A 17,038-nucleotide genomic window follows, 5' to 3' on the forward strand; every position below is an offset into this window, starting at 1 on the left:
GCTAGAGAGGGGCAGATGTTCTATTCCTGTGTCTGTCTGGTGGCAAAGAGCATCCCTTGGGCCACACTCTCACTGCCAAGGATGGGCCCCGTCCTTAGCAACATCTTGGGGATGCTTTTTAAAGGTGCTTGACCCTGGCCCTGAATCCTGACCTCCTGCTGGGGTAGGTGTGGCCTGGTCCTGGTGGAGAATGTAGAACCCCTTCCCACAGCCCACCCCCTGTCCCTGGAGCCCTGCACTTGGGGCTCCTTGTCAGGGCATCAGATTGGTCTGAAGAGACGGGACTTAGAGAGGGCAGACCATCCTAGGAAGGGTGACTGGTGCGCCTCCCCACCCTGTAGCTAAGCAACTGTTTTGTTTGCCTCCAGACGAGATAAAGCCTTAGGAAAGGCAGTCTTCTAATAGGTCCTCTAGGGCTCAGGGAGCACTAAGGCCCCACATACTTTGTCCTCACCACTCCTCACCTCTGGAGCTGCGGGTGGGGCTTGCCAAGCCCAGAGAAGCAGAATGTGCCCAGGAATGTCCTGCCTCACCCACCACCAGCAGGCATGCCCGTGGCCACCTGCCCTGCCGGGGCATGCTAGGACGTGCCGGCCAACCCTGCTGGGCTGCCTGTCCTCAGCCCTGTTGGATTCCAGCGGCCACTGAAGGCCAGCGTAGGCCAGTGTGGCCTCGCCTCTCCCCACATGCCTGGGATTTCTGCTGTCGGAGGCTGTTTGTGGGTGGGATGCAGCTGGGGAAATGGTTCTCCTGTGTCGCATCTGCTGGGGGCTGCCCGTGGGGATGTGGGCTCTCCCTCCATCCTGCTGCAGGGGGCACCTCGCATGGGGTTTAGACACCTCTGGGCCCAGCGCTGCTTATGATCTCATTCCCACCCCATTACAACCCCTCCAGGGCAGTTTTATTTCCCCATTTTACAGGTGGGGAAGGAGAAACTCGAGTTGCATAAAGTGCTCAAGGAAACTCCAGTCCTAGTGTCAGAGGTAGGATTCCACCCCCAAATGGGTCTTCACGTTCAACCCTTCATTTGTTTAGCCACCCGGCCCTGTTCTTCCAGGCATCAGGGCTGCAGCCAGCAGAGACTTGCTCCCTGGCTGAGGCACTCGTGGGGCCAGCCAGCCCAGAGGTGTGGGGGCTCCAGGACAGAGGGTGTGGGGTTCCCTCTGCCTGGGCAGAGGCTCCAAGGAGGCTTTGTGGGGTCTGGGGTGGTTGTGCTGGGCTGTGAAGTGTGAGGAGGAGTTTCTCAAGGGAGAGAGAGGTTCATTAAGGGGGGTGGTCCTGGCCTAGGGAGGGTTCCCCATGGGGAGCTCAGTGTGTCCAGCGCATGCAGCAGGCCCGGCCTTTACCTCTGGGGTGAGGCATTTGCTCTTGGTTCTGAAGGCTTGGGGAGGAAGGTGCTGGATCAGGTTTGAGACGTGTTGAGCCGAGAGGCCCATGGGACATTGGCAGGGACATGCCCATTGGGTCTGAAGCTTGAGATAGGGATCTGGCCTAAAGGTGGCCATTAGGGCCACTGCAGTTGGTGGTACAGATCTGATTTGGATTTGGTGCCAGGCCTTACATCGTGTTAAAGCTGGTCATGGTGCTGCAGCCTCTCAGTGCAGGATGGGACACCTGGGGCTTATGCCAAAGACTGTCATTGTGTGGATGGGCCCAGAGCAGGCTGACTCTCCCAAGACATGCCCAGCATGTCAGGCTGGAGCCAGAAGCCAGGCACCCACATCCCATCCAGGCACGCCCTGGACACTGTGCCGCCCTTGTAGCATGTTTTGTTGTTCCCTGCTGCCTGCAGACTGCTGCAAGGCCCAGAGCCAGCAAGGGTGACCCCAGCCCCTTCTCAAGACAGAGGACAGATAGAGGCCCCGAGCGGAGCAGGGCTTGCACGAGGCCCCCCGGAGATGCATTTGGACCCTGTGTCTGCTGTGGAACTCCCAAGGGGGAGGAGAAGCACCTTGTCAGCTGGAAAGGGCAGCCCAGAAGGGTTGTGACTGTTTGCTTCTGGAGTTTTCCGTGCTGAGGCCTGTTTGGGCGGATATATCAGTCAGTTGTGTTTCTGCAGTGTTTGCCTGCCTTTTCTTTATGATTTATATTTCATTGTTGGGACGGAAGAAGAGTTCCCCTCCCCTCAAATTGAAGGGAACTCTAGCTGACTATGACACTTTGGACTTGGTCTCTGCGCCTCATCTGATCACCTGGTGTAGAGATATGACAGATGGAACTGGGGCTCCCTCTTCACAAGCACCAGAACTATAGACACCTGTCCCAAGTGCCCATCTTCAGTGTGTGTCAGGGTGTTCCTGCAGCCACTGAGGCTGCTCCCAGACATGACAGGGCCATTCCCCACCCCAGAACCATTTGTGACAAAGTGGCAGCCTCCTCCTCTCACTTCTGCAGGACAGGGCTAGGATGGGCAGCTGCTCCAAGAGGCCCATGTTGGACTCTCTGGACAAGGCAGGAGAAGTCTGAGGTTGCAGGCACAAAGCAGCCCCCAACATGGCCTTGGGTTGCCCAGAAGGCCTGGTAGTGTTTGTCCATGGAGCAGGAAGCCCCAAACCAGCCCCAGGGGTGGCAGCTATTTGAACCTCTGCAACAGAGACTGTTTCCAGGGATTCCCCCCTTCCTGTGTTCTGTGAAAGCACCTAACAGCCATGTGAAAGGCCGCCTGGCTTACCGCCCACATGTGGATGTCTGGCACAGGTGTGGCCTGTTGTCCATTTAGGGGTTGGCCCGTCCTAATGTTTTCATGTCTCATGCGTGTGAAACTCAGATTTAATTTGGAGATTATTAAGTGCAGAACCTGGGGGCTGGTGGTTTTTGTGTCCACAAATTTTGCAAAGTGCCATTTAAAAAATGCATAAGCTTTGTTTCTACCAGTAAGGAGAAAAGGAAAGAAGAAGTTTGGTGGCAAAACATAACAAAGTTTTAATATGGAAATGGGGTGGGAGCTTCTGTTACAGAAAAAGTGACCATTTGAGTAAGATTTTGGCCTTTTCTTCATTTCTAGCTTAGCATGTCCCCTCTTCTTAAAATCCACACACATGCAAACAGATGGGCATACATATTTTATTTTTGGATGGTACGTTCACATGTTCAGTAATGAAAACAATACAGAATAAACTGTGGTCCCATCTCTCCCATCCCCCATGCCCCAGAGTTTACTGCTTATTTGTTTCTTGTGCTCCTTTATGCACAACAAGCAAATAGGAATTTCAGTTCTTATTTATTCTCCATTCTTATACGAAAGATAGCATGCGATACGCACCTTTCTGCACCTTGCTTTCTTAAACAGTCAACGCTGGAGGTGTTTTTGTGTCAGAGTTGAGCCGCCTCCTCCTTTTTGGCTGCGTGGTGTTCGGCTGTATGGACGTGCCTACCTACCCGGCCTGCTCACAGACCCTGGGCTCTTCCCGGTCTCCTTCAGCTGTGATTGCTAGTGCACGTGACTCTTTCCGGATGGGGGCAGACATATCTTCCGTGGGGTACATTCCCACCAGTAGGATTGGCTGGTCACAGGTTGTGTGTGTCTGCCATCTGGGAAGACGATGCCAAGATGTCGTGGTAGGTGCTGTCCCACCCGGTATCCTGGATGGCCGTGTTTGAGGCCACCCAATAGAGGCTGGTCAGACATTTGGGTTTTTGCCAACCAGATAGGTAAAAAATGGTTTCTCTATGTCATTTTAGTGTGTGTTTTTCTAATCAGTTGAGTGTCTTTTCATATATTTAAAGGCCATTTATGTGTCCTTTTCTGTGTTCTTTTCATTTCTCTTTAAAAAAGAAATTGATTCACTGGTCTTTTTCTTTCTTTCTTTTTTTTTTTTGAGACAGAGTCTCACTCTGTTGCCTGAGCTAGAGTGCTGTGGGGTCAGTCTAGCTCACAGCAACCTCAGACTCCTGGGCTCAAGCAATCCTCCTGCCTCAGCCTCCCAAGTAGCTGGGACTACAGGCATGCACCACCATGCCTGGCTAATTTTTCCTATATATATTTTTAGTTGTCCGTATAATTTCTTTCTAGTTTTAGTAGAGATGGGGTCTTGTTCTTGCTCAGGCTGGTCTCCAACTCCTGAGCTCAACCAATCCACCCACCTAGGCCTCCCAGAGTGCTAGGATTACAGGCGTGAGCCACCGTGCCCGGCCCACAATCAATTTTAGAACATTTTCATCGCCCCAAAAAGAAACCCGGTACCCATTAGCAGTCAGTCCCCATCCCCCATGAAGTACCCCCAGCCCCCAGACAACCCCAGTCTGCTTTCAGTCTCTTTGGGTCTCCCTCTTCTGGACATTTCACATGGAATCAGACCGTCTGTGGCCAGTTGTGCCTGGTGTCCTCCACTTAGCACGATGCCTTCAAGGAGCCATCCACGCTGTAGCGTGTGTCAGTACTCTGTGCCTTTCCATGGCCAAATAATATTCTGTTGTACAGATATCCCACATTTTACTTATCTGTTCACCAGTTGATAGACATTTGGGTTGTTTCTACTTTTTGGATATTATGAATAATGCTGCTGTAAACATTTATGTACAACTTTCTATGTAGACATATGTTTTCATTTCTCTTGAGAATACATCTAGAAGTGGAATTGCTGGGTCTGATGGGAACTCTGTGTTTAACATTTTGGGAAACTGCCAGATTTTTTCCACGGCGAACTCACCCTTTATATTCCTACCAGTGCTTTTGGCATTTTTTGACACGCGTGTGTTTTTGTCAGATTTATTAACTATTTCTTTTATGACTCTGGATTTTGAATTTCCCTTTCTATCCCAAGACTATAAAGGAATTCTCCTGTATTTCTTTCTAGTACTTCTATGGATTTGTATTGCAACCCTTGGTCTATGTGGAGTTTGTCCTGTGTGTGGTGTGAATGTGGAAGTCAACCTTTTTTTAAAAATATTTTTACCTCTCAATACCATCTGTTGAAAATTCTACCTTTTCCTCTTTGCTTTGAGAGTCCATCTTTATCATATACCAAACTGGGTCTATTTCAGGACAGTCTTTTCATTAGTCTGTGTATGTACGTACTAATATGCTCTTTTAACTATTGAAGCTTTATAACATGTTTTAGCATATTATATTGGTATGGGCTAGTCTTTTAGGGTTAATTTCTCTTGTTCCTTACAGAGCTTTCCTGACTAATCTCACTTGCTTATTTTTCATTAAAAACTTGAAAATCAGCTTGTCATCATATCATGGTGGTGGGGGTACTGTTGATATTTTAGATTGGGGTCACGTTAGACTTATAAATTAATTTTGGGAGAATTTATACCTTTTTGAGGTTGAGTCCTCCTATCCATGACACAGGATGTCTTTCTATTTGTTCAGTCGTACTTTTCTGTTCATTAAGGATTTATTTCTGTCAGTTTTGCCAGTTCTTATAAATATATTCCTAGATAGTTTATCTTTGGTTTTGTTGGTATGTAGTCTTGCTCTTAAAAGCAGGTTTTTGTTAGAAAGGGCAGCTAGGTATAGACTTTGTACCAAAAGCTGAGCTCCCAGTCCCCTTTGCTGTGGCATTGCTGTGTCCCCAGACAGCGGGGGCGGGGGGATAGAGAGTAGGAAGGGGGAGCTCGGGTTTGCTGAGCCCCCTTCATGGCCTCCTTAGTGGTCTCAATTCATTTTAATCTTCCAAGCAATTCTGTGGCTGTGCTTGCTAGCCTGGTACAAATGAGAAACTGAGGCTCAGACATTTAATGATTTGCTGAGGTCCTTCAGCGGGCACTCACCGCAGGGATCCCAGCCTGGGCCCGTGCGGCCTTTGCCACACCGCCACCCTGCGGGAGGAGCGCATGCTTTCCTGGGCACACCCGGAAGCGGGGAGGTCCCATTGCACAGCAACCAGCTGCGTGATTTGGGGCAAGTCCCTTCTCCTCCCCTGGACTCAGTCTGCCCATCTGCAAAATGAGGTGGTTAAACAGGTTGATTTGTGATTTGCTTACTTTTCCAAAAATGATCCCCTTGCTCCAGTGTGTCCTCACGGAAGCCAATGTCTGGAACAGAGTCGTGGGGCAGTGCACAGCAGTCCTGTCCTCAGTGCCCTGAGGTGGCCCCTGGGACACCCAGCTCCAGGCAGCTGAACACAGACCACCCCCCTGAGAGCTCTGAACCCCTCTTCTGTGCCCCCAGTCCTGCTGCAGAAGCCGCCCCCTGAAACCATGTGCACCCTGCTGGACGGCACTGCCCCAGGACTGTGGGCTCAGGCAGTGCGTTATGCCTTGGTCCCCTGCCAGGGCCCTGTGTGCTTTGGAAAGGTCCCTTGACTTTTGTTAGGCAAAGAATTCTCTTCATGCCAGGCTGTGACCGAGGTGGTTTCACAAGTCCCATCCTGAGTGTGTGCTGCCCGGAGCGTACACCACAGAAACAGAATGTTTGTTTTCCAGTCGTGAGAGCGCTGGGAGGCCCTTTGGCAACAGCTGCCACGCCTTTTTTGTTCGGGCAGGCCGTCTGCCATCCAGGGGCCTGGTGCAGAGACAGCATCTGCCACCCTGTGGCCTGCAGGGCGCCAGCAGAGAGGGGCCACTGGGTTGGCCGCCATTCAGAGGACGTGCTCAGCTCTGGGCCTTCAAGGCCTGTTGTTATGCACAGCACTTGGGGTGTTAGGCCTCAGGACCCCAGGGCTGCACAGGCCGAACCAGGAGGGCTGACCAGTGTGGGTCCTTCCTTCCTACCCCGCAGACTGCAAGGAGCATCCGTACGTGCCTGGCAGGAAACAGGGTGCACGCAGCAGCTTCGGTCAGCCTGCGTCTGGACGGGATGCTGCAGCGCTGGGTTCTAGTGGGTGAGACAGAGTCTGCCAGTGAGTAAGGAAGAGACGGGGCAGGGTGCCAGCATGGCACTGACCCAGGGCTGGCAGTAGAGGGAAGTTCATGTGGAAATTCACGTGGCTGAAAGAGGTTTGCTGCAGGAGGAGCCGGAGCACATGTGGGAGCAGTGGAGGGGCACAGGCAGCAGAACCCGTTGAAGAGGGGCCTTGGGGGAGGCCAGGCTTTGGCCTGCTTGGAGGGTGTGGCCCAGTGAGCGCCACTCCTGTGACCCCTTTCAACTTCTCAGGCCAGCTGGGTGACTTTCAAGGTCTCTGTTACAAAGAACCCCTCCCGACAGCCCCCTGGGTATCGGGGGATCTGCTGGAGTCCACTCTCGCCTTCCCTGGGTCTGGCATAGGACATTGCAGATTGTTGGGTGCCAGTGCCTTGTGCTGGGTTGTCCCTAAGAATGACCCCCACCCCCGGAAGCCTCCAGGGGCCGTAGGTCATTTCCCCCATCATCTTGTTTCCACCTGGGCCCCAGGCCTCCAGAGTTAGCAGAGGCAAGGCCACACCGCATACAGAACCACATAGGAGGGGCATCTCCCGAGCAGGGACAGCAAGGCCACAGGACAGAGATTTGGGGTAAACCAGTTATCCTTCTGATCCTCCGTTTCCTTGTCTGCAAAAAAGGAAAAATGGTACTTGCCTCGTGAGCCTGCCCAGCCTGCCCTGAGAGAGTTCCTCTAAGTCTGTCCCCTCCTGGACTGGCTTTTGGAAGGGGGTGGTCACAATCTGTCTGGCACATGGCAGGTGCTCGGTTGGCCTCTGAAGAAGTGAGCTGAGCAAACAGTGGCACAGGAAGTCAGGGACTTCCCTAGTAACTGACCAGGGCCAGCCTTTCACCCAGTAGATATTTACTGCCCTCACTGGGCCATTTGTTTCTAGAACCTGTGATCTGGGAAGAGCCTCCAGTATCTGGTACCAAATAAGTGGGGCTCCCTGGGCCCCAGAACACCCCCTGACCCCAGGAAACTTTATTTCCCTATTGTCAGGCCTTGGCAACCTGGCTTCCCCGTCTGAGTTTTGTGGCCGGCGTTTCCCTTATTTCTGAGGGTCAGGAGCAGCCCAGACTCGAAAGGGCTGCCTTTTTTGGGTCCAAAGGTAAGCATTTCACAGACATGGGCTAAGCATAATGCTGTTCCTTTGTAAGACTGGGCGCGGACATGGGCACAGGAGGTGGCTCTGGGCTGCAGGAGATGGGAAGACGAGATGCCCAGGGGTGGCCCTGAAGAGCCTGGGCAGTCAGCCCCAAGGGAAGGGTTGGCCGGGCCCATGGCCCTTGAGGCATCTCTGGCACCTGCCTGAAGCCAGACCCACCTGCGGCTCTGCGGGGCAACCTTGGAGGACAGAAGCTCCCCCCACCTGATGCCTCCAACCCCAGGGGTGGGGGGGGCAGTGGCTTCCTGTGAGAGTACAGCCTTCATGCAAAAGTCAGATTTACCAAAGATGGATAAAAGATAGGCCAAAAATATGCTTGTGCCTTTTTTCTTTTCTGAGATAGTTTTTTAGAAAAACCTAGGAAACCACATGCCATGCTGTCTTGGTTGTTTCTGTGCCAGCTTCCAATACAAATGAAACTTAGAAACTTTCCAGGCTGATGGCCATCCATTCTCATGGCCTGGGGTTTTCTTGATACTTGGAGAGTTCTGTGCTCGTGCAGGCGTCTGTTTGGGGAGGAAATGCCTCAGCTCAGCCGGAGCCCGGGCCCTGCTGCTCCCGCAGGGCGGCTGCCAGGTGGGCCGGGGACCTGCTCTGCTCATCCTGACTCGTGGGCTGGGCTTGCTGATGCGCCTCTTTCTTGAAGGGATTTTAGCTCCCTAAACACCTGCAACACAAAGAGACCCGTAAAATTGGATTAAACAATTGGATTAAAGATTAAAAATTAAAATTGGATTAAACAAGGGAAATATGCCCACCTTGAGGAGCAGTGGCACAAGAGGGAAGTGGTCACTTCTTGTCCAAGACAGATGCACACGAGCACCTTGGGGAGACAGGCTTGTTGCAGTCAGATGCTGGGGGGAGTCTTGTGTGGGCACACACTTAGGACTAGTCAAGGAGAGGTGTCCCCGACAACTGATGCCCCCCAGCAAACTCAAGGTGGGCTGGTGCTGGCAGCTGGACTCCTCGCAGGGCCTGGTGGTCAGTCTCTGGCCACAGCCTGGCTGGAAAGAAGAATGGTGCTGCTGAGCAGATGTGTCGTGTACGATGACGTCAGCACACAAAGTTTGTTTCCCTGCTGCCTCAGGTTGTGTCCCTAGACGCAGAGCCTGAGCTGAGGGTTCTTGTGCAAGCAGTTGGTGGAGGGAGGCTGCCAGGGGAGGCTAGAGGACGGGCAGAGGCTGATCTAAGAGGTGGGCTCAGCCGAAGTCCAGCCTCAGCCTGGTGCTCTAGAGTGTGGCTGGCGCCTGGGATTTGATCCCGCCCACCACAAGGGGCAGCTCCTGTACCTGTATCAGTTGGTCATTGGTTGGGGGCTGCCTCAGTGCGGGGGGTGACCTCCCGGGCTTCCCAGCCCAGGGCAGTTGTGGAAGCGGCAGCTCTGAGCCATCGGCAGCCAACACTCACGGCAGTGGAGGGTGTGCGCTTTTGTGCACTGAGGGACCCAGGCGGGCGCCCTCAGCCCCCAGTTAGCCTGTTTCCTCGTGATCCTTGCAACAGCCCAGCCGAGCAGCCGGGCCAGAGACAACATGCCCGTTTCCCAGGTGAGGAAACAGGAAGCAAGGCCACTTGGTCAGTGGAGGAGCACCGTCCCTCCTACCTCAGAATCCACATTCCCCACACGCCTCAGCGGAGCCCTCTTGTTTCGGGGGCGTGTCGGGGCCCAGAGAGTGAGAGGAATACTGTGTCCTCCTTGGGAGAGGCAGCCAGGACTCGGGAGCCACCACTGCTCTCAGACTCATCCCATCAGCCAACCTTGCCCTTGTCCCCAGATGCCCACCCCTGCATGTGGGGACACTCTTCCTGAGTCTGGGGACGGCTAGCCCCCAGCCCACACTCCCAGGAGAAGTCCTGCTGCTTCCCCTGCACTCCCAGGCCTTTCCCCCCACGGCACAGAGCAGGCTCTAGGTCAGTGCTGATAAAATGTGGGGTTTTGTTCAGCTCAGAAGGTGTGTCTGAAGTTCCTCCTGCATCCCGGCCTTGCTGGCCCAGGGAGCAGTGGCGCTGGGGGAGCAGAGTGAGTGCGGTGGCCTGAGGCTTAGCAGGGCGGGTGGCCGCCAGCATGGGCAGCAGTGTGGAGCTGTGTTGCCTTAACATGTTTCCTGAGGGAGGATTTGGATTTCGGCTTGTACCTAGATGGCAAAGACCAGGACACCCTGGTCTCTAGCCCCAGGGCCCAGGCAGGGGCTGCCCACTCAGAAGGAAGGTACAGGAACAAACGTCTGCACAGAAAGGCCCTGCAGAAGAGGGGGCCATTGCTTCTAGCTGGGAAGCCCGGGGAAGACTGGGTGAGGTGGGCTGAGCCGGAAACTCCAGCTGGGGCCAGCAGAAGTGGCCACGGCCTCTGTTGTGGCTGGCCAGAGCTGAGGTCTGGGAGATCTGACGGAGAAGCTAGACTTTCAGGGGGTCCCTTCCAAAGTCACCTCTATAGCAGGCTCTAGGAGTGGAGTCCTGACCTATGTCTCTGGCCACTAGCCTGAAGCCACATAAGACAGTTCCCATTGAGCTTGTTACCTAGGTAGGCCTGTGCCAGAGTAGGTGGCCTGTCCCTGGGCCAGGGCTGGGCCTCAAGAGAATAGAAGTTGGTGGGTGGGGGGACAGTTTCTCCTGGAGCAATTTCACCTTGGTATAGTGTGTTCACATGGCACTTTGAACCTAGCCTTTTTGTAGCTTTTCCCCAGACATCTTTGAGGGTACACAGGCTTGCCACAGGCCCATGCATTGTTCCTCCATGGGGACAGCTGGGCTGCTAGGAGGGGCTGGGCAGAACCCTGCCCCAAGGGCGTGGTGGGCACAGGGCAGCTGTTGTAGGGCCAGGCATGGGTGTGCGCCTGCCCTGGGTGTCTGCACAGGGAGGGGGTTCTGGGCAGAACATACACTGCCCCACTGTGGCTGTCACATTCTTCCCTGACAGGCGGGGTGGGCCACCAGCAGGGGTGTTCCGTGGGTGGCTCCTGACTGTTCGCCACTCTGGCTGCAGTAGCTAGGTTCTGAGTTCTCAAGGTGCAGCCCTGGCTCTCACGTGCGGCCCAGGACCGAGTGCCGCTGAGGAATGTCAGGTCCCGTGGCATGCTGTCTGCCTGTGACGAGAGTCAGCAGCCAACTGTACAGCTTCTCAACCTGCTTCGTAGCAAAATGTGTCCATGCAGAGTCTGGATCTGTCACGGCCTGTCTGACCTCAGCCCTCGCCAGGGCACACTTGAGACAATAGCCACGTGTCTCTGAAAGGTCCAACAAATGGGTCCCCAGCACCCTGCTGCTGGCTGTGGTCAATGCTTAACATGTGTCTTAGTCCTGAGGTCCCCAACCCTCAAGCTGAGGACTGGTGCTGGTTTGTGGCCTGCCAGGGCCTGGGTCACAGAGCTCTGTCCCCACAGCCCCCATCCGTGGAAAAAGTGTCTTCCATGAAACTTAGGAACCAGGGGGCTGCGCACAGCAGGCAGTGAGTGGTGGGTGAGCGAGTGAAGCTCTGTCTGTAGTTACAGCCGCTCCCCGTGGCTCATGTCACCGCCTGAGCACTGCCCACCCTTCCCCCACCCCCGTCCGTGGAAAAACGGTCTTCCATGAAACCAGTCCCTGGTGCCAAAAAGGTTGGGGACTGCTGTTGTCCATTCAGGCTGCTGTAACAGAGACACCTTAGAGTGGATAACTTAAAAACAACAGAAATGTATTTCTCACAGTTCTAGAAGCTGAGAAATCCGAGATCCTGGTGCCGGCAGGTTTGGTGTCTGGTGAGGGCCCATTTTTCATAGATGGCCCCTTTTCGCTGTGCCCTCACGTGGTGGAAGGAGCAAATGAGTTTCCTCAGGCCTGATGTAGGGCACTAATCCCATCCACAGGGGCCCCACCCTCATAACTTAATCACTTCCTCAAGGCCCCACCTCCTCTTATTGTTTATTGCACTGAGGATTAGATTTCAACATATGAATTTTGAGGGGACACCCACATTTAGGCCGTAGCACCATGGTTAGTGTCCAGACCTGTGCTGTCACGCTGGCCATAAAGTCAGGCGCCCTGCCACCTGCACCTCAGGCAGTCACTGGGTGAGATCAGGCAGGAAGACCCTGAGCAGGAACAAGAAGGTGAGCGTAGCCTCGCGCACAGAGCACAGAGCATTTTCTGTTCGGGTTTACACCAGGCGACACTTCCTGCCCTTTTATAGCTCTCAGAAAACAAGGGCACGTGTCCAGGCGTTCGGCACGCTGGGGTGAACAGACATGGCTAATTCCTAAGGGCTGGTGGCGTCTGGGCCTCGTCACCCACCTAGAACCTGTTCACAGCACGCCATGTGGGGTGCTCAGGCTCAGACCGGATGTTACTGTTCATTCTTACACACCAGACTGACTTCTGCACAGACAGAGGAACGGGCTGCTCCGCCGGCGACAGGCTGGCTCCGGCTCCCCGGGTTCCCGAGTCCTTGGTGGGTCCTGGCCTCACCCCGGGGCCTCCTGTCCGGGGACACACGGGCTGGGGCTGCCCAGGCTGGGCCATCTCCTCTGTGTTTTGTGCCCCTACACTGTTCTCCTTCTGTCCTGGCTCAGGTCTGGGCCAGTTGCGGGGGCGGCTGAGAGAGGCCTCGGAGCCCCTTCCGGCACAGGCTTCTGGCCTTGGCCCTGCCACCAGCACGTTTGCTTCGGGACCTGTTTGCCCTTCGTCCCAGCCTGCCCTGGTCTGTCGAGGATCTTGGGGGCTGTTTCACAGGAGCTGCCACCTCTGGCTTTCTGCTGTGGTGGGGGAGGGGAGCCGTGAAGCCCCGCGGCCCAGCAGGGGCCTGGCTCCTTCTGTGGCGTGGTCAGGCGTCTCGGCTCTGACCGGTGCCCTGCCTGTGCCCTGCCCTCTCTCCTCAGTCCCAGCGCGGAGCTCCCCCCGCCTCCCATACCTCAGCCTTCACCTTTCCCAGTAAATCAAAAGATTCCAAGAAAAGCAAACCTATCAGGACAGTTTCCTCCATGGAATGTTCAGGAACAATGAGCGTGCCCACAGCATGCCCAGCCACCTTCCTCCAGAGAGAGCGCCTTTTATTTTCCATTTGCTGAGGCTGTTTCAACAGCTTGTTCACTGTGACAGCCGGTGGTCATCTTTATTTCAAAGCCACACACAAGCACTGTGGCCTTTGAAAGGATCAGGGCCCTGGGGACAGGTCTGTGATCCTGGCGTCGGCAGGCGCACGGCCGGGGGGGCAGCAGGTGTTCCACGCCTTTGCTCCCCGGCCCCCACCCGCGAGCCCGGAATGCCTCTCCCTCGCCTCTGTGCCCCTCCGGGGCGGGAGCTGTTGCTGCTGGTCCCGTTGGAGGTCTGGGCTGAGCGCCCCTCGCCGCCTCAGCCTCTGTCCTGTCTCCGCCGACCACGCTTCTGGCTCTGGGGAGGAGACGGCCTGATTCTGTGCTCTGCTCTGAGAGCAGGTGTTGAACTGCACCCGCTGGCCTCTTGCTGCCGGTGGTTCCAAGCAGGATGGGCCAGTGACCCCTGAAGTCCTCTTCAAGCCACACCCTGCTCGGGCAGGCCCCACGCCAGCCCCACATGGGCAGCACGGGGCACGCGGGAGGCTCTAGGGCAGCCTGTTCTCTCTCGGGGGCCGCAAAGAGCCCTGCGAGGCAGGCAGGGACCATCGCGCACCTCTTACAGACGAGACGCCTGAGAGCTCTGCCCGAGGCCCCCGGCCGTGAGCACCAGAACCTGGAGTCCGCCCGGCCGCCAGCAGATCACTCCCACACTCCCCTCTAGAGAGTCCGCGTCTCCGGGTGGGGTCCAGAGCTCAGATTCAGACCGGCTCCCTGGATGGTTCTGGTGTGCGCCAGGCTGGGGACGTCAACTCAGTCCCTCCTGGCCCCGTTCCCCCTCCCTGGCCGTGGGAAGTGGATGGGTGGGCGTCACGTCCCCCACGGGCAGCAGTGCAGCCCGGCCACGTTTCCACCTAACTCGGGCCCCTTCTCGTGGGAACGTCGCTGCGTGTTCTGCTGCCGTGCTCTGTTTGATGGCCACGTGGCAGTCCCTTGTCTGACTACATACTTTATTCAGCTGTCATTATGGGGGTTGGGGCTACTCTTTTCTTTTCCATTTAACTTTGTGACTAGGAATATTTTTGTTGCTGAATTTTTACACGCATCTTAAACTTTTCTTAAGATAAAAATCCTAGTAGTGAAATTACCCAGGCAGGGAATCCTGTGTTTTCACCAGGTCACCCTCCAGAAAGGCCGTACACAGCCTCTCAGACCCGGGGACTTGCGAGTCTTCATTCTTTGCCAGCTTAGTGGGTGAAAAGTTGAATTTTGCGTTTCTTCATTAGCACAGAATGCTCATCAGCCAGAGTGTGTGTTCAGGAGCGAGTTGCTGGTGGCCTCTGGTCCTCGCGCAGGTGGTGGAGGAGCGTAGGATTTGGGAGTCTTGCCACAGCCTGGGGGACCAGTTGCTTTGTGGGGCACGCGGTCCCGGAGTGCCTGGGTAACCTGTGTGTCTGCCTCTCCACAGAACTGTCAGACCTTCAGCAGCCTCAGCTGCCTGAGTGCGGGGATGGAGGACTGCGGCCCCCAGAGCCCCTTCGCCCTCCACGCCAGCAGCACCAGGGCCTGGACCACCTTGCTCTCGGCCTCTGGCCCGGGGGGCAGGACCCCTGCTGGGACCCCAGTCCCCGAGCCTCTTCCCCACTCCTTCGACGACCAGCTTACCTGCCAGGAGGACCTGTCCTGTGAGGAGCCAGACGGCTGCGCCCTGGACGAGGATTGCAGCAGGAGAGGGGAGCTGGCCACAGCCTGGCGGGACCATGGGGCCGCCGGGAACAGCCTCTGCTCCCTGGATGGCGAGCTGGACATTGAACAGATAGAGAACAACTGAGGGCGGTGGGCCCCGCTCAGGGCTGGGGGTGCGTTGAAATCGATGGGCCCCCGGTGGCATTTGAATGGGGAGCCCAACTCCTGAGCCTGATGGTAGTTTCCTGAGAGGTGCTGGATCCCAGAGAGGGAGCCTGCCCGCCTCCCGGGGAGAGGCTGTCTGGCCATGGTGTCCTGGCTCTGTGAATGCCAGCCGGGCCACGCCGTGCAGTGGGGCTGTCGGCCTCTCACCAGCTGCCCAGCGTGGTGGCCGCCAGGTCCACAGAACCACTGCAGTCCAGAGAGCAGCTCTTCGGTTTGGGTCTCTCTGCCTTCTTGCTTGTGGGACGTCAGGCAGCCTCTGTCATTTCCCCAGCAGAGCTGGGCGCCTCTCTGCATCCCCTGGGCAAGGTTGGCGAGCGGGCCTGGGCTCGGGGCTGGGCCAGGGGCCATCTGGATGTCAGGCCCTTCTTGGCCTCGCTCAGGTTCAGCGCTGGGGAGTTGGCCCCGCAGCTTCTTTCACTCAGTTTTATTCCGTGCCTTCTCTCCCAGGCCTCCCTGCTTCAGGCTTGGGAAGGTTCCGGAGATGCTTCCTTCTGTAGTGACACCAGAACCATTTGGCCTTAATTCCAAGTGTGGGAGGCAGAGATTCTGGGGTGTTGGAGTGGTCCTCCAGCGGGTAAGTCCGTGTCTGAGCTCTTGGGCCCCAGGGAGCAACTGGGGGGTGCTTGTTAGAGGCTGTCCACACTGGTAGGAATGTGGTGGGTCCGCTGGCTGAAAAGACACTCACTTGCCTCTCCCGTGGCAGGGAGAGCCTGACCCGAGGCTCTGCCACTTTGGGGGTTGCCTTGGCAGGGCTGGCAGATGGCAGCCCTTCTCCATGGCTAACCGGTCAGTAAGGGGTTAGTTTGGTTGATTCAGGTGAGAGTAGAGATGTCACGATAAAAGGGCAACCTCTTGAAAACGTCCTCAGGCAATAAGAGCTATGAACAGGGGCCCGGGATGGGGGCACCCTGAGCCCCCCTGCAATATTCCAAGCACATTCACGTTTGTTTGGGGGCCGCTGGCTTTAAGACGCACCATCCACCTCAAGACAGGCCCACACCCATGTCATCTGAGGGCCGCCCAAGTGCTGCCTCGATGCCGTGGGCCTGGCCATGGCACAGAGCTCCCTCCGCACCCGCGCCCTGCCTGCCTGGCTCCTCCCAGCTGGCACAGCCCCCGGCACCACCCCCAGCATTATGGGGGGGCCTCTGACCCCCAGGGGTCTGCTCTGGGGCAGCTCCCCTCCAGCCCGCCTTGCAGACGTGCCTGCCACGTGGGCTCTACTCTTTGGGAATCTGGCTTTTAGCAAACTTGGCATCTTCTGCAGACAATAGCAACTGGGCTGGCTTGTGAGTGAGTGGCGCATTTTCCCATAAGGCTAAAAATAACCGGTGTGTTCTCTTGAGTTTGCTGACACGTGATAAAGGCACTTTTGTAGTCACTTTGCTTTTGCTCGTCTTCTGTGGACGAGTGAATGCCTCACTTCTGCAGGTTGAGTCCAAATGGTTCTCACCTTTTCCCTAAAGAAAGACCCTGTTTGGGAAACTTTAAACCTTCACTTTTTACTCCATCGAAAGAGTGGTGGTTCAAGGTCTGATATGTGGGTGGCGTTTCTTAAAAATCAGCCATAAGATGCTTGCAGAAAGCCCAGGTTGCGGATCCTGGACGTGCCAGGCATGGGGCAGGTCCTGGAGCAGGTGACCAGCTCCCCTGGGTTTGCTGTAGCTCCTACCGGAGGCACCTCCACCTGGGACCCTGGAGCTGCGGCTCCGGTAGACAAAGGGGTCTCGCCTGATCCCTGCCTGGTTGGTCCTGTGGACCGTGTCTTCTTAGAGCAAATCTGGGGGAGGTGGGGGCAGTTGTTGGGTGAATGTGGGGAGCACATGCCAGTGTCTCATGTCCTCAGAAAGCCTGGGATGGGGGGTCCTGGCACCTGGAGTGGCCACGCTGCAGCAGGGAGGAGGGCAGTGCTAGCCCAGGCCAGGTGTGCGGCGGCCCCAGGTGCCTTTGCTCAGGACCAGGAGGGGTGGCTCGTGGTGGCCAGTGTGACCATAGGGCTGTTGTATGACCTACCCGCAGACCCTGTCTGCCACCTCCCCCTCAGGCCTGGTGGCAGGGAAGGACAAGCAGTGCAGTTGGCCAGTCATGGCCTCATCCTCCCCAGGTCCCACCGACCCGCAAGCCCAGCCCAGGCACTCGCAGGCAGAGGTGATCCGGCCCGCGGCAGGGTT

At 56.2% G+C, this 17,038-nt stretch overlaps 1 protein-coding gene and 1 long non-coding RNA gene across 2 annotated transcripts in view; one reads left to right on the top strand and one right to left on the bottom strand.

Moving 5' to 3' along the window:
• The window catches only part of FAM53B (family with sequence similarity 53 member B), a 73,753-nt gene extending 57,303 nt beyond the window's left edge, over positions 1 to 16,450 (top strand). Inside the window, exon 4 of the mRNA XM_045568013.1 lies at positions 14,425 to 16,450. Coding sequence (XP_045423969.1) covers positions 14,425 to 14,787 — 363 coding nt within the window. The 3' untranslated portion in view covers positions 14,788 to 16,450. The remainder of the gene's footprint in view (positions 1 to 14,424) is intronic.
• On the bottom strand, positions 8,305 to 9,461 carry LOC123649819. Its single transcript, XR_006739153.1, has 3 exons — positions 9,246 to 9,461; positions 8,715 to 8,960; positions 8,305 to 8,623 (listed from the first exon to the last, which is right to left on the bottom strand). It is a non-coding gene; the product is annotated as an uncharacterized LOC123649819 (long non-coding RNA).
• Positions 16,451 to 17,038: the final 588 nt, after the last annotated feature.

The sequence above is a fragment of the Lemur catta genome, chromosome 14 (assembly GCF_020740605.2).
Source record: "Lemur catta isolate mLemCat1 chromosome 14, mLemCat1.pri, whole genome shotgun sequence".
NCBI lineage: Eukaryota > Metazoa > Chordata > Mammalia > Primates > Lemuridae > Lemur > Lemur catta.